The sequence below is a fragment of the Melospiza melodia genome, chromosome Z (assembly GCF_035770615.1).
Source record: "Melospiza melodia melodia isolate bMelMel2 chromosome Z, bMelMel2.pri, whole genome shotgun sequence".
Classification (NCBI taxonomy): domain Eukaryota; kingdom Metazoa; phylum Chordata; class Aves; order Passeriformes; family Passerellidae; genus Melospiza; species Melospiza melodia.
In genome coordinates, this window is record NC_086226.1 from 71,862,390 (window position 1) to 71,878,478 (window position 16,089).

A 16,089-nucleotide genomic window follows, 5' to 3' on the forward strand; every position below is an offset into this window, starting at 1 on the left:
TTCTATTTTTTTCCTTCCCCTCCTCCCCCTCTCTTTTCTCTTTTTCTTTTTTTTTTTTTTCCTTTCCCTCCCCTCATTTATTTTTCTCTCCCTCAGCTTTAAATGTTATGTAGGATAATTGAAATGGGAAACACGATTTTGTATCTGGCTGCAGCAAGGAGGCTCGGTGTGGGCTGCGGGCTGCAGAGCGGGGGGCTGCGTGCGTGTGCGTGCGAGTGCAGAACGTGTGAGTGAGTGTACAGTGCGCGCGGAGGTGGGGGCGGGGGTGCGGCGTGCGCGGGGGCGCAGCGTGTGCGGGGCCGCAAGGCGCGAGCGGGTGCCGGGGGTGTGAGCGAGCGAGCGGGTGCGTGTTTGTGTCTCTCGCCCTCGCCGGCAGGCAGGAGGAGCGGCGGGCCAATGGCAGGGCCCGGTTTCATAAAAGCTGGGTGCTGATTGGCCGGCAGGGAAAGGGCATCGCGAACAAAGAAAAGTCCCTCTCAGGTACCGCGCGGAGTGAGGCTCCCACTCCCCCGCCTCGGCCGCTGCTGTGGGGGCAGCGCCCCTGTCCCCTGTGCCTGTGTGTCAGCCTGTGAGGGGACAGACACACATGCCGGGTTTGCCTTCTCTGCCCAGTTTTTATTTTATTTTCTTTTTTTTTTTTTGGCGTTGTTGTTTTAATTTTGTTTCTAGAAAGAAAGAAAGGAAGGTTCATGATATCTGGTGCTCTCTTCCTCCAAACACAATAAATCTGTTGAAGACATTAGATTTTTTTTTTTCCTAAAATAAAAAGCGGCTGCAACAAAAACACACTCAATGCAGTTAGAAGGAAAAGGTCAACTCGATCCAATACAGACCGTAAGTACGGTTGCGTGGTGTGTCTATAGCACTTAGAGGGGATTTTCTTTTTTTTTCTCTCCAAACGGGAGTGTTAAAGAGTTTTGGGAGTTGAAATAACTAGGGTTCTTGGGGATTTTTAAAGGAGGAAGAAAACCCCAAAACAACCCCCCAGACAGGGTGAGTTATTTGAGGGAAGTAAGAGGGTGAAAGCACTGTAGCCACACAAATCATACTTGACGGTGCACTTGGGGAGCGTTAAAGCGTAGTGCCTTTTTGGGTTTTAACTAACCCACGGTGGGGGAGGGGGGGGGGAAATAAAAGTGACACCATTACAGCCAAGTCTGCATTGCTTCCCCGCCCCCCCGGGCCCCGAGAGCACTGCGCTCGTTAGCAGGAGCGACGGGGCACCGACAGACCGGGAGGCACCTCGCATGTCACACCGAGACACCAGAAACGCGAGGCTGGAGCCGGGGGACGGGGGTGGGATCGTCCCTCGGCGGCTGCCCGCTTCCATCGCCGTCTCGGTTCTGCCTGCCCTGAGGCACAGGGAAGGGAAAGCCCTGAGGTAAACGGGCCCCCCCACCCGGGGAGGTGGCGGGGGGCTCGGCGAGGCGCTCCTGGGGGGCACTCCGGGACTCCAGCCCAGGCGGCGGGCCGGCGGCGCGGCGCGGGGCCGGGGCAGGGCGCGGCCCGCCCCGCCGGGTGTGTGAGGGGCGGCCCCGGCCCCGCTCGGCGGCGGCGGCGGCCAATGGCGCCCGGCGGCGTCACGTGACGCGGGCGGCGGGCCCGCCGCGCCTCCCCCTCCCCCCGCCCTCCCGCCACCGGCAATTCATTACGGCTTTTAGCTTCCCATCGCTGGCTAATTAAAAATACTAAGCTAAAGCTCCGAGACCGTCTGACTTGGAGAGGGGGGAGGGAGGCATCGGGAAGGGGGAGGGGGTGATAACGGTAGACTGCGAGGTTTGCTGAGACAATAAGGTGGGAGCGATCTGTCCTGACAAAAAGGTCGTCTGCTTTATCTCCTCGGACTCTAATTACTGAATTACTTACCGCATGACTGACTAGCCCAAGCTCACGGGTTTTTCGTTGTTATTATTTTTTTTTCCCCCCGAGACAGCCATTCGAAACTGATACGTGCCTATGCTGGTGGTTTGCTTTTTTTTTTTTTTTTTTTTTTTTTTTTTTCCCCTAATTCCTATTTTTAAAAAGCGCTGATCTAAGGCTGGTGGGGGAGGGACGGACAGACGAAGGGACGGGGACAGGCACCCCCCTCCCCGAAATCTTACCCCTGGGAAAATTTAGTTCGTTTGAGAGTACGCAGTCCTTCCTCCACTCCCACAAAATGTTTTGATAACCGGTTTATCAGATCAGTGATTCCCCCCTCCCGCTCCTCCTCCTCTTCCTCGCCCCCCTCTTCCCCCTCCCCCCGCCTCCCCCGCCCGTTTCCCCTCAAGTTACTTCAAGAAATCAGATCTGTCAGGACGGGCGAAAAAAATGCCACTTCCCAACTAACAGGCGGAATCCAGCCCAGATTTTCAGTCCTTTCTTCTTTTTTTCCTTCCTCCCTTTCACTAATTTATCCCGATGTTAGCACATTCTGTCTTGTAACACCCGGGCGCCTGTAGGTTTGTTTCGTGGGATCATTACTTACTGATCGGGATGGCTCCCAGGTCCGGGGCTGAAGACGGAGTGTGAAGTTGGGGAAACATTTTTTTTTCTTTCCTTTTTTTTTTTTTTTTTTGTTCTTTTTTTGTTCTCTCTCTTTTTTTTTTTTTTTCCTTTTTTGCTTTCTTTTTAATATTACTGTGGTGTTTATTACCTCTCGGTGCTTATTCAGGAAAAGCAAACAAACAAAAATCTGGTCCTTGATGCTTCACTTCTGAATGTGAAATATTACCTCCCAGCTCGTAAAGTTGTGAGGCACAGCATTTTTTTTTTTTTTTTTTGCTTTTTTTGCTTCTTTTTCTTTAAGCAAGGACGAAAAAAGCCTAGACAAACAAACAAAAAATGGACTTCTGATCCGTGTGCCAAAGTAGGGGGAGATATGTTATTGACCGATTTATACTGGCTGAGATGATACTTGCTTTCTACTTCTTGATCACTTGCTCTTTAAGTAAAATGAGGCACAGAGTTGTTGCTGAGACGAGTGGGAACAGCATTATGATTTGCTGGTTTAATTAAAAATGATAAAGGATTAAAGGTAAGCATTATGCGTATATATGTATAAATATTTCGGCAGTCGACTGTAAAAGGGAGAGATCCCTTTAAAAATCGTTTTAACTAAGCTTTGTCAAACACACACTCATTTGCGGTCACTGAGGCCACCTTGGTGCAGATCACTTAAAGTGTATGTCTTAATCAGTTTCCTGTACAGTCAGTAATACTATATTTAACAGACCTAACAATTGTGTGACCTAGGAATACATTAGAGCTGCTTTTAGAACTGTTATCTTAAGAATATTTTTTTAAAGGAATGAGAATTTTTATTTATTCTCACTTTTTTTTTTTTTTAATTTTAACCTATGGATTTTAATATTTTCCAGTAAACATTTGGGTTTGTAGGCTGTTGTTTTTAATAGAAGGTGTATTGTGTCAGGGAAAATGAGGTTTCCCACTTCCCTTAGCACTCTCCTCCCCCACCCTCCCAAGAGATTAAGGGGAAGGGGGCTAAAAGATAATACAGGAGAGTCACAAAACTTCAATGGTCTGGTTTAAAAAAAGCCACAAAATCCATGGAATGCACTGAAGAGTGAATCCCTGTCCTTCCTTTTCTCCTTTTCGTGCCTAGGTGGTGGTCCAAGGGGTTAGATTACAACATGTGCTCCAACAGCTAGGCACCACTTCTCTCACTGTATTTCCTGAACTTTGTGGATTTAAATCATGTAGATAAATTTTTTCTTCCTTTTTTTTTTCTTCCTTTTTTTTTTTTTTCCTTCTTTTTTATGGGCATGGCTCTTAAAGAGAGGTTGTGGATGTTGGTATACAAGTAGAATAAAAGTGCTCATTGTAAAAACACAGCCACTGTCTCTGGCTTAACAAACTTAAGAGCGTGGCAATGCTGAATGTTTTTGCTCCCCCCTACCTTGCCCCCTCTTTATTGAGTGACGTTATATTGTGGTAACACCCAGACAAGAAATACTTGACTATTTCCCTCCTCACAGGACAACGTGGATGTGGACTGCAGGTTGTGAGCCTAGACACACCTAGGGGAGGGAGACAAGAAGAGTTGAACTTAAGAGAGAGCCCAACGGAGATAAACGAATGTCCCCACATCTCCAAAGAAAAGTTCATCGGATTTTTACTCTAGAGATCTTATCTTCAGGATGTCATTGAACACTTCCACTGCAGGAAAAGGTGTGGATCCAAACGCAGTTGACACTTATGACAGTGGCGATGATTGGGAAATCGGTGTTGGGAATTTAATAATCGATTTGGACGCCGACTTAGAGAAGGACAGACAGAAATTTGAGATGAATAATTCTAATACCACCAGCAGCAGCAACACCAGCTCCAAGGATTGCGGGGGTCTGGCTTCCAGTGGGGTTAATGCTACCTCAGCCTTAGCTGATGGCCTAAAATTCGCTTCTGTTCAGCCCTCTGCTCCCCAGGGGAATTCCTCTCACAAAGAGACTAGCAAATCAAAAGTGAAAAGGAGTAAAACTTCTAAGGATGCTAATAAATCTCTGCCTTCTGCTGCCTTGTATGGGATTCCTGAGATCAGCAGTGCTGGCAAAAGGCAGGAAGTCCAAGGGCGCCCTGGAGAGGCAACTGGCATGAATTCAGCACTGGGTCAAAGTGTGAGCAGTAACCCAAACGGCAATAATAACAACACCAGCAACACCACCACCGTTGCCTCTTGTGGGAAAAACAAAGAGGAGAAACCAGGTAAAGCCCCAGGCAGCAGAGGCTCCAAGCGGGATAAGGATGCAGGAAAATCCAGGAAGGACAAGCAGCATGACCTGCAGCAGGGCCACCCCAATGGCAGTGGGGGTGGCAATAGCCAAATTCCCTCTGGGCACCTCTATGGCTTTGGGGCCAAGGGAGGCAGTGGTGGAAGCACCAGCCCCTTCCACTGCACCTCCTCTGCTGTGGGGGAAGTGAGCAAAAGTACCCCGGATTCAGGGTTAATGGGGAACTCTGTTTTGGTAAAGAAGGAAGAGGAGGAGGAGGAGAGCCACAGGCGAATCAAGAAATTGAAAACAGAAAAGGTAGGACAAAGCTCCTCTCCACCTCTTCTGTGTTTCCCCATGTCTATAATAAGTGTCCCATGAGTGTATGTCTGGCTCCTCTGTCCTCTCTGCTGTGTATTTGTGACATGCGTATGTCCTTCCTCCTTCCCTTAAAAAAAAAAAAACCAAACCAAAAAAACCAACCCAGAGACCTCTTCCCTACATGGAAGATACCAGTATGTTTCCAGTATGCTGCTCTTCCTTGTGATTTCCTCTCCTGTCATCAGACCTGCAGAACCTTTCTGTTTTGTCTGTTTGTTTTAATTGCACTTGCCCAGAAGGAGAAACGCAGCAATGACCCTGCTGCCTGAGCTGTCCCCAGTTTTAGCAGAGAGCAGCAGTACCAGTGGGATGGCATGTGTTCGCAGGCTGGGGCTGCAGAGCTCAGGCTCCAGGCGCAGCAGGTCTTGTATGTGCTGACTCTTCCACAGCAGGCATTCATGGCCATTCCTCTCCCAAAGTCTAAAGGAACCCCTCTCCCTTTCTCTGACCCTCTGCCTAGAGCTGGGATTGTGCCTGGGGAGGAAGCAGGAGCTGTGGGCAGAGACCGGGGCTCTGCCGTGGCGCTTGGTGGAGACGCGGGATGCTCATTGTGCTGGGCGCTTCCGTGGCACTGCAGCCCAGAGGCCCCAGAAGCTGGTGTGGTGACTGGGAGGAAGGAGCCAGCAGACAGGCAGTGCCTCTTGTCTTCCTGGAAGGAGGATGCTGGGAGGAGGGAAATGCACCTTGTGCTGACAACTGTGTGTGCAAAACAGCTTTTGGAACAGAGTGGAGCGGTTTGTCTCGTGTCTGGAGGAGTTTTCCTCTCTGAGCCATGCTGGCTCTTGGATTTGAAGTGCTTGTTTGTTGAGAGGTTGAAATGGTGTGAAAGAAATCGGATGGGAGCGTGTGGTTTTATTCCTTTCTATTTTGGATGCTTTCTGTATGAATAGATGGCTGCTACTCTATTATTTGTGAAAGGTGGAGTGAGACAATGTTGTCTTTGTCAACTGCTGGTTCAAGGATGTTCTGGTGTTGGTGGGAGTTCTGTCCATAGGGCAGAAGCCATCTTCTGGGGGGCCAGAGGGCGAGTGTTGGCCCAGGATTACAAGTATGGTAAATTCTACAGGTTGTTAAACAAAGGGAACCTGCTCTGCTTGAAAAATAAAGCAAACCAACACCCTCCAGATGAACAATCTCAGGGTGTTAGTATTGTGACTGTATTGTCAGCTGTTTGTCCTAAATTACCTGCTTTTACAACTTCCCCAAGTGAACATTGCAATGGGGAGACTTTCGGGAAGGCGTTAACTGTATGGTCTGCAAGTGCCTGGGAGGGCTGAAGGTCTCAGGGAGCGGGAAGTTACGTCTTATGACTGGCTAGTAGCTTTTTGTATTTCAGTCATGAAGGTTTTTGTAATACGAAGTAGACTGGAGGATTAGATTTGGGTGTTTGTGATAGCAGATATTTGTTAGTACTGGGAGATAATTCCAAGGGATTTGTTCAAGGCAAGGAACAAATTAAATTTTATATTGTATGCATATTATTGCTTTTAAGATAGCATATCTATGGATGAATTTGAATGAGCCTTATGACCTTGTCTAAATGCAGATGAGAAAACCAGATTGCTATGTAATTCATGTGTATATGTTTGCATTTTGATTTATGGAAAGTGCTGTTCATGGCAGAAAGGTGTCCAAAAATCTCATGGTCTCTTTATTATCTTAGTACAGTAGGCATTTACTTCTGTTGCCAATAGTCTTCAAATTGCAGTTCTCTAATCTGTTTTAACTATCTAGATAAATTGCCCTAATCCGGTCCTCACAATGGCTGTGGTTAAAGAGTCAGAGCCATTTGATTGGATTCAGTGGCTGCCTGGAATGTGGGAGGTACTGCCCTTTTGCAACCCCCTTAGCCTTTTAATCTCTCAGCCAAATGTTCACATTCAACAATTTTGTTTAGCTGGCAATCTGAACATTTCAGTATCTCAAAGGCTGCTGCCATGGCAACGGAGATTAGAGGGTGGTGTGGTTTCTCCCGTTTTTTGTGTTCTTTCAACTCTCTAGTCACACAGGAAATTGTATGAAGAATCTATATATACGTGCGAGTAATCTTATGTGCTATGTAAATGGGATGGCATGCAAATTCAGAGCAAACACGTATGGAGGAGTTGAGCGTCAGTGGCACACTCTGCGTGTTGTAGATGTCGCTCCAGGAGGAGGTTGGAGCTTGCATTTCCAACAACAGCCGCTGCTGTTGGCACACACCGGCTTTAATACGGGCTCTGCGCACCAGAGTCGTGCAGCCTTGGCCATTGTCTGGCACAATGGTGTGCTTGCTTGCTATCTCAAGTAAAGTCCCTTAGCGTTTTTCTTAGCCAAGGATATTCCCTTTAAATCATGACAACGACAGCAACAGCAACAACAACAATAATAATAATATGTAGCTTGTTGCTGATAATGGTTGATACTTTCCAAGTCCAGCCAGTGGCAACATTAGCAACATTGTAGTTTTTATGTTTGTTGTTCTGCTTTTTTTCTTTTCTTTTTCCGCAAATGATTAATCATCATTGGAAAGAATTTTTAAAGGCTTTAGATGGTTGAAGTGTTATTGCTTTGACTGTTTATATGCTAGAACATATATGCCATACTTGCACGAAGCAGCTTGTATCTGTAGATAAATACATAATTTGCAGCCTGCATGTTGAAATCAATATTCAGTTATCTTGCTGTTGTGCAAGACATGCCTCACGAATTTGGAAGCTTCCTTTTAGAATCAGATGAGTTCATTTCTGCTGATTAAAAATCTACATGTTTTTATATGTGGTGTGGAATATAATACTGCATTTGTTTACTATTTGTGGAAAGCTTGGAGCAGATTCCCAGGAGTTGTAGTCACTGTTTAGCTTTCACAGCATGCTTCATTCTATTTTTAGTCTATTTATTATGTTTCCTTGCTGCAGAAAGTCATGTAAAACATGATAAATTGGATCTTACGAAGCCTAATTAAATAAATGACTCTGTTCTGCTGGCTCTTTTATGCAGAAACCACAAGTATGTTGTAAAAGTCGCCACTCCCCTAATATGTGGATAAAGTCAAAGTGTGCTGTAATTCTAAAATGTTTGAGCTATACTTGTGCAGTCCATTTTGTGGCTAAGCCAACAGTGACATGTCTGAATAAGTAGCTTTGACAGGTAGGCTAACCACTCCTAAGATTTTTGGTGTTAAAACCTGTCTCCATTTTCCATTTCTTATCCATACTGTTTTTAGCACAGTTGCTGATTGTTTGTCAGCATGAGCTCTTCATCTGTTCCAGCTAACATTTTTTTGTTTTTTAACAGCTGTTACATTGAAAATTGTTCAGAATAGCTACAAAGTTTGCTTTGTATGCTTGTGAGGAGATTTTGGAATTAATTCAGTCATAATTTACTCTGAGATACAGGAAAACTTCATTTGGTATGTGAAAAACAGTATGTTTACATGGAATTAATGCAGAAGATACAAAGCTGCAATCAGAAGGGTTTAGTTACAGTTCTAAATGTATCAGTCTAGTGATACTCTAGAATGGAATTTTTGTCCTTTTTTAGCTTAGTGCTTCTCATTAAGACTGCATTGCATGTTTGAAAGTTGTCTTTAGCAAATTAGCATGTTGGCTACTATTATTTATTTTATCTTCACTTTCCTTGTTGTGTTTTAGTGTTAGGATTTCATAGTGTTTTGTATGCCATCAGGAATCTCTGGGTGAAATTTACCTATTGATGTAAGTAATTTAAGTACATGCTTTGATTAATGATGTTATGGAGATATGCTCTTCATGTACTTTTCTTGCTGGCCTTGTGTGTAGTTTATTCACTGTGAAATAAAAGGGCAGGGAGGTCACTTGCTGTAATTAAAGAACAAAGTCTATTGTTGTTTGACAGCAAACTGTTTTGAAAGCTACATAAGGGATTTAGCTGTTAAAAACATTGATAAGTATGGGTGTCTAACAATAAGCACAGCTCAAGGTTCTTAAAGTTCTGTAGTGCTGTCTAGTAGTGTGACGGTGCTTTTTGAGCTGGGTGAAGAGGTGTTGCCCTTTGGCCGAGGAAAGCTTTCCGTGTGAACCTGCTGACCTCTGCCAATATGTATGACCAGATCTTCTATTGAATTCCTGTGCAAAGCAAGAGTTAGTGTAGCACAATGGAGGCTGGTCTGGAGCATCTGTCAAACAAAGCAGGGAAGCTGATAGCCATATTCGGAACTACAGGAAAAATATTTCACTTTGGGCATTAGTAATTTTACAATTTTAATAACTTCATAAATACCCAGTAAAGAGGAAAGGATTGATTGTCCAGATGTCATGAGGTTAACCGTGTTCTCCATGTTAAAGGGCTTTCCTGCAAGGCTGTTTTAATTATAGCTATATAAAGACTTGTTTTTCCAAAGTAGCATTTTATAGTCCAATAAATGAAATGTATGTTAAAAGTGCTAAGCAAAATCTCCCGTAACCATAGAGGTGTTCAATAACCAGATTCAAGTAACATGGAAAGTACCATCTGTTTCTAGTTTTCAGCATAAGCCCAGGAATTGAAAAGCTGAGATTTGCTCGTATTTTTCTGACTCTCTTTCTTTTTTTAATTATTATTATCATTATTTTAAAAAGTTCACCTGGCACTTTATAGAAGCTTTCTGAAATGCAATAATACGGGAGAGACTGTGAAAACACATGTTCATACATACAGTTAACCAGTTCCACTTTCATTTAAAGAGGTTTCCAGAAGCTCAGTCATTGAAGAATTTATAATAGTGAATCACCTCCTGCAGACAAACACAATAAGGGTCAGTTCTTCAAAGGTCTTGCTATTGAGGTAGAACCTGATTTACTCTGTCTTTCCTTACGAAGTAAAATGAAGGAGGAAAAAAAAAAAACCCCACAACCTCCCAACAACAACAACCAAAAAAACCCACCCCAGCCTCTCAAAGGATAACTTTAGCAAGCTCTTATCAGGCACCTAATTGCATATGATAAAACCATTGACTAAAATTTTCCATGCAGACTTTGCTGCTCTTCAGAGAAGTGTTCTAGAATTCTTGATAGGGAGAAAAATCACTCTTTTAAAGATAAGTTGTTCTAAACTGTTAGGCAATGAGATTCTTGGCTGCAGCCTATGAGCCCTGGATAAAACGCCATCCGGCCTTTGTTTGAGGTCTTTTACTGAAGCTAATGACTGGTCTTGTGCCGCCCTGAGATAAATGACATTATCTCTGAGTGGTCTGACAGGAAACAGACATGTTAATGGTGAAGCTGCGGGGAGGATCTGCTGTAGTTCTTACAAAAGAGTAAAGCTTGGACCCCTGGTTGTGATCATTAACACAGAATGCATTCCTTCATAATTGGAAAGCTATTTTATCGACAACAACGTAAATCATAAATCTGAAATCTGAAGGGTTTTTTGCGTGCTCAAACTAGTGCCTTTTTTTCTCCACCGTAAAAAAAATGGGTTATCTCCATAGCACTGACACTAGTGAGAGGGCCTGGGATCTGCTTTCTGTTAAATGGACACATCCTTTGCACGTTGAATGCAGGTTCCCCTTTATGTGCCCTGTGTTATCCATGCTATTTGCATTTCTAAAAGAATAAAAACCCCTGTTTTTCTTCACGTCTCACACTATTACTGATACGTGTGTTATTGAGCATGTTTCTCAAGCTTCATCAGGAGTATCGTGACAGAAGTACTAACATTTCAGCTATCCTTCACCTTTACTTCCATCTTGGATAAGGATGTAGTTATATTTTAGATTTCTGTCACCCACCCTTGGAAAAGGTTGGATTTCTTCTGCAGCAGTTCAGGCCGTTTTGTGCTACTGCCACATGGTCCGTATTTCTCAAACACAGAATTCCCTTTGTGAGTGGCATGTTCCAGATTTGTTGCATGGTATGCAGTTGGAATTGCTGAATGTAACCTGTCTGCTGTGGTCTGAGCTAAGATACTTTGTACAAATGATCCAACAACCAGGTTCTTGTTTTTATAGTATTCTTAACATTGTACCTTGTGTGATGCTCTAATTCATAATTCCCTGAATGGCTGAGGATTGTCCGACTTCTTACGTGTCCGTCATTTTTTACACCAGAAATACATCTTGCCCCAGTCCTCATATAGGCACCTGTGGATCTGTGGATTGGGTTCAGCTGGCCATATTTTTTTGCTAAAAACTAGTGTTTGTTTTAGTGTGCTTACATATCAAGGAGTTCTTTTCTCTCTTAACAATCAGAGAATATACATGGATTTTTTTTTTAAAAAAGTGGTCTGTATATAAGATTTCCTATTGGGTGGAAGATGGCAAAGCAGTCTTTCATGAAAATTTCTGATGATGTCATAATTGCAGAAAGTAAATACCTTTCTAAAAATAAAGTTATATATATATATATATATAAAATTAATACATTGTATATATATAATATATATAGAAAAAAATTATATATATATTCTGTTTCATAAACCTCTTTCTTTTTCTATTTTTGTAGCGCTATTTCTGCCCAGTGCAGCTTTTTTCAGTGCAGCCTATCATCAGAGTGAACAGTAACACAATCTATCATTTTTTAATTTGCTTAAAAATATGTTTGAAATGTGATAATTTTAATAAACATAATTACCACTTGTTACCACATGATTTGAGGGATTTTCTTAAATGAGATTTTAAATCATGATTTAAAAAAATTATTATTACATCCTTGATTTAATATGACAATTTACTGAAGGCAATGAGTAGCCATTTGGACAAAGAGGAAGGTCAGAGAATGACTTTTGGTTGTGCAGTAGGATTTCAGTAAGCACCCTCTGTTGCACTTTCTCTTTTAACTCTTACAAAATGGTCTTGGCAATTGGAACAAAGCCTTTACATTTGAATGAAAGGTTGTAAAACTATTCAGAGCAACTTGACTGACAAGCAGGCTCTTTGTAATTTTTTTTTTCCTTTTTTGAAAAAGCTGAGAGAAACATCAAGGAGTGGAATAGGTAGCTTGCTCTGACACCCACCCCATGTACGTGCAGGGTTCCATAATATATATACTTACATATGTGTAACGCTACTTGATTAAGCAGTTCAATTGAGTGTTCAGGGGAAGTTGCATGCAATGAAGTAGGAATCGTGTCTGTAAAGATTGGTTTTCCAGCTCTAGGGCTACTATGGTGTTGTTCTGAAATCTGAAGCCAACACTGCAAGTGAGAAAGTTGCATTTAGTGACAGAGATTTGTAATATGTCTGCTTGTATGGTCAGTTGACAAATACTGCTAAATCTTAAGGTGAAAGGATCAACTTCTCTAGCTTCTGCCTGTAATACCTGTTAGGAATTAAATGTGAAGCTCTTCGTTTCACTAATTTTGAAGTGAAATTGTGCTACATTCAGTTGTATATCCTTTATGATAAGTCTTCGTCAGCTGATCTTCAGAAAAAAATACCAAACTTTTGGTTCCTTTCTCTTCTCACAGCTTTTGATTCTTCCTAGCCTAAATCTCACATTTGTACGCAAACACAGTTTGAGGTGTTTGTCTCCAGAGAAACTCCACCAAATAATACTGAAAGGGAAATAACCTCATGAGGATGTTCGAAGCATATGTCAGTAGTGGCATGTGAATGCAGTTTTTGCAGTCAAAAGAGCAAACTAAAATCTATTGATTGTGGTTACTTGATGTTTTCAAAACACTAGCATTCTAGTTGTTGAGTTGTCTTGTCATGTTAACCAAGAAGCAGATGGCATAACACCACAAAAGTGTACTTTTACTTAAAGAAACTTTAGAGGTTTTGATGTGTTTTCTTTTCCTCTTATTTCCCCGATGGCTTCTTTTTATTGAAGAGTAACATGAGGAAACCTGGTAGCAATTTTATTGCGTTCCCATAACAGTTTGAAATAATAGGTTGGTCTTTGGTTGCCAGTCAAATTTCTACCAGTCAGCTTGATTCTGTTTTTTATCACGTGGCACTGGAATATAAAAAGTATATGTTTGTAGTTTGCCCTCAGAAACTGGCTTTTTTTTTTCCATGCTTCAATTAGCAACAGAAGACTAAGCTCCAATTGGTCACACTTTGGTAAACTCTGAGAGCTTGCTTTCTTCATTCTGATAAAAGAAAGCGCCAAGTTTAGGTTGTGTTTCCCAGGAAATTTTGAGGCACATCTGGCCTCTTTAACTGTGTTCACTAGACAGTTTGATTTTGCACACATTTAGTCATTTGCATTATCCATTGAATTAATTCAGGGGTTTTGTTAAGCCCATCCCCCCTGCAACACAAGTTCATGCTATTCAAGTGCCACCTTTATTGATGAATTTCAGTGATGCTGTGCTGAACTCTGGTAGAAATAGGTCTGTGGGTACCATCATTTCTTGTTACGTAAGCATAGCCTTCATAGTTTTCACCACTTCCCTCAACCAGTAAGAAGAGTGAAAAGCAAACTGTAATCTCCTTTCTCATAGTGTGCAGGGCCAAACCAAATTATTTTTGGATTTCCTGTCACCTCCTTGGCTGATTTCTGTGGATGGCTTATGTTAAAAGTAACAATAATGTTTGAATTGGAAGGGTTTGGTCTTTGGGTTTTCATTCTTCATGGAGAACTGTTTATTTGAATGTGGTTCGCCGCACTACACGGATAGGACTATCAAATCTGTGCTTTATTATAGGCTTGTAGCAGTGAAGTAATGGCAGTATTTGCATGTTTCAGGGTTTCATGTTCTTGCCAATCCTTTCTTTTTGAAGGAGTGAAATGAAACTAGATCTGTATCTCTTCAACAAAAGGTAATAGTTAGAAGCAAATACAATTAGAAATGGACCTCGTTACTTCATTGAACTTTGTTTTGCTGGTAGGAGTTTTAAATCTGATTTAGTAAACTTCGAGGCATTTGTTTAGCTATCTTGTCCTGACTACAAGGATCCAATATTCCAGGAGTATTTATGGATGTAATGAACATATTTGACATAAAGTTTTGATAGTTAATTTTTGCTCTGGGTTTAATGTTAGGCGCTATATGTGCTCCAGAACTCCAGTATTGCATTGGAGTTCTGTAATTTGAAGGAAAAATACTGCTGTGTTTTGAAAACAATGAAGGTGGTTGTTCCACACCCAGTTTTACAGAAAACATAAATTGATATTTTTGTCCACTTCAGCCAATAGTAAGGTGCAATATTATGTAATAGTGTTACTAGTTGCTGTTTAAGGAGAGGATTATGCAAACACATGCATGCACACATATATATCAATATAAATATTCACAGATATATGCTGGAGGTATATATATATATGTGTATATATATATGTATATGTATATATATACATACATGTAAAGAAAAAAGAGCTGCTACTGTTTTATAAATACAGCAACTGAGTTTTGGCTAATAGTTTTATTTACATTTCATGTCCAGATCTTTTAACAGTCTTTCCTGTGACGCTGCAATGGATGCCAAGCACTGAAGGAGAAAGCTAGCAGCTGTTTCCATTACAGCATTGGTACATTAGCCTCTGCACTTTATTTTCATTTTATGATCTCCTCCAACCTTTTCCTAATCACCCCCTAAAAAGGCTTTTCCCCTTCTGCCTCTGATTTATCTGTCTGCAGGGTTCTGTGTTTTTCTTAGCTTTAAAAATGTAAAAATCTGTGTGGTTTTTGTTTTTTTTTTTTTCCTAAGAGCCTAATGCTTTGACTCTTACTCACACTGAGCAAGGGCTTACTGTCCTTTTTCAACTCAAGTAAGTAGTTCCTTGTGTTATGTCTCTGTAATCCCTTACTTGAGATGAGTCCAGGTTGCAGAACTGTACCTACTATGACCAATTATATTATTCTTGTAACAACTTGAGCCACTGTAGGATTTATAGGTTTTTTTGCACGCCGCCTGAGTAGTGTTTTGTTCACTCTTGCTCTTTCCTTCACCATCTCTCTGAAAACAATTGTTTCATGGCTGTATGCTCTTATTGCTGAGATATGACTGAAAACTGCATGCAGTACAGTGAAGCACATTCATTTTCATCTAGTACCCGTTTATTGCCTTGAGCACTGTAAATCTGTCAGCTCTTCACGATGCTTTCACCTCTTTCTTCATTTGCTCCAGCTTCTAGTTTGACAATGTTCCCCTGAGGCAGAATTCTAATCTGCTTCCAATTAGTTGCAAAATGTGACTCAAATTTCCACATTATGGCTGCTGTTTTACTTGCACGCACACATCTAGAAACAAATTAATGCTCTTGAATATTTATTTTTGAGCCTTCAGATTTACTCTAGGTGGAAAATTTGCCAACTACATTCAAACTACATCCAAGATTTATATTTTTTTCTCAAAGTGAAATATTTCTTGAAAGGCTTCAAATGCCTCTTACTGCTTCATTTTCACAAACCCTTTTCAACTGGTTGGTAATCATTGAGGGTACTTTGTATTGCGATAAATTAAACAAGTTAACAGTACACATAATTAACATTTAAATATGGATGTGACTGCTGTGTCAGTTCAGGATAAGAGGCATTTCTTTTCTGCAGGGTTAGCACAATTTTTTTTGGAACCTTTAAGTAGTTTTTCAGGATGAGCATGCATACCTGACACCTGTCTGGCTGCCACCTCTTATCTGCAACGTCAGAAGTTGTGAAGTTGTCATTTGGATGTCGGGGGAAGGATGGGGACAGAGCCTCATTTGATCTCTGGTGCGTGTTAATAGGTACAGCTCATTAAAATCTTTTTGTGTGTCCTTTTGCATGGACCTGTGCTTGTGTATGCATCCATATTCATGAGTGCATGGGTGTACATTTAAAATAAGATACCTTAAATTAAGAGGGTTTTCCTGTAGCGTTCATTCTCCCATGAGTAGCTACAGTAGGAGTATGTTATACTCAGTGGGGAAGAAGTGAGATTTTGAGTGGAAAGTGTGGAAATCAGGACTAAAACCCTGAGGAGAGGACTGGAATCTAAGGGGAGTTGGAACTTCATTCCTTATTCAGGCAATACTAGCATCAGGTGCTCTGTGTCAATTCTGCCCCATTGCCCATCCACCTCTAATGCCTTATGTCTATAGTTGCCTATACAGAGAAACACTGAGTATTTAAGTCAAAT

General features: G+C 41.8%; 1 protein-coding gene across 3 annotated transcripts in view; it reads left to right on the forward strand.

The window, feature by feature from the left end:
- The first annotated feature begins 512 nt into the window (after positions 1-512).
- ZNF608 (zinc finger protein 608) overlaps positions 513-16,089 on the forward strand; it is an 85,137-nt gene continuing 69,560 nt past the window's right edge. For 2 of the 3 annotated variants that reach the window (XM_063180023.1, XM_063180025.1), the window contains exons 1-2: positions 2,271-3,016; positions 3,978-5,024. In XM_063180023.1, coding sequence (XP_063036093.1) covers positions 4,140-5,024 — 885 coding nt within the window. In that variant the 5' untranslated portion in view covers positions 2,271-3,016; positions 3,978-4,139. Of the gene's footprint in view, positions 835-2,270; positions 3,017-3,977; positions 5,025-16,089 lie in introns of those variants that run through there. The other variant, XM_063180024.1, reaches the window with a different exon arrangement.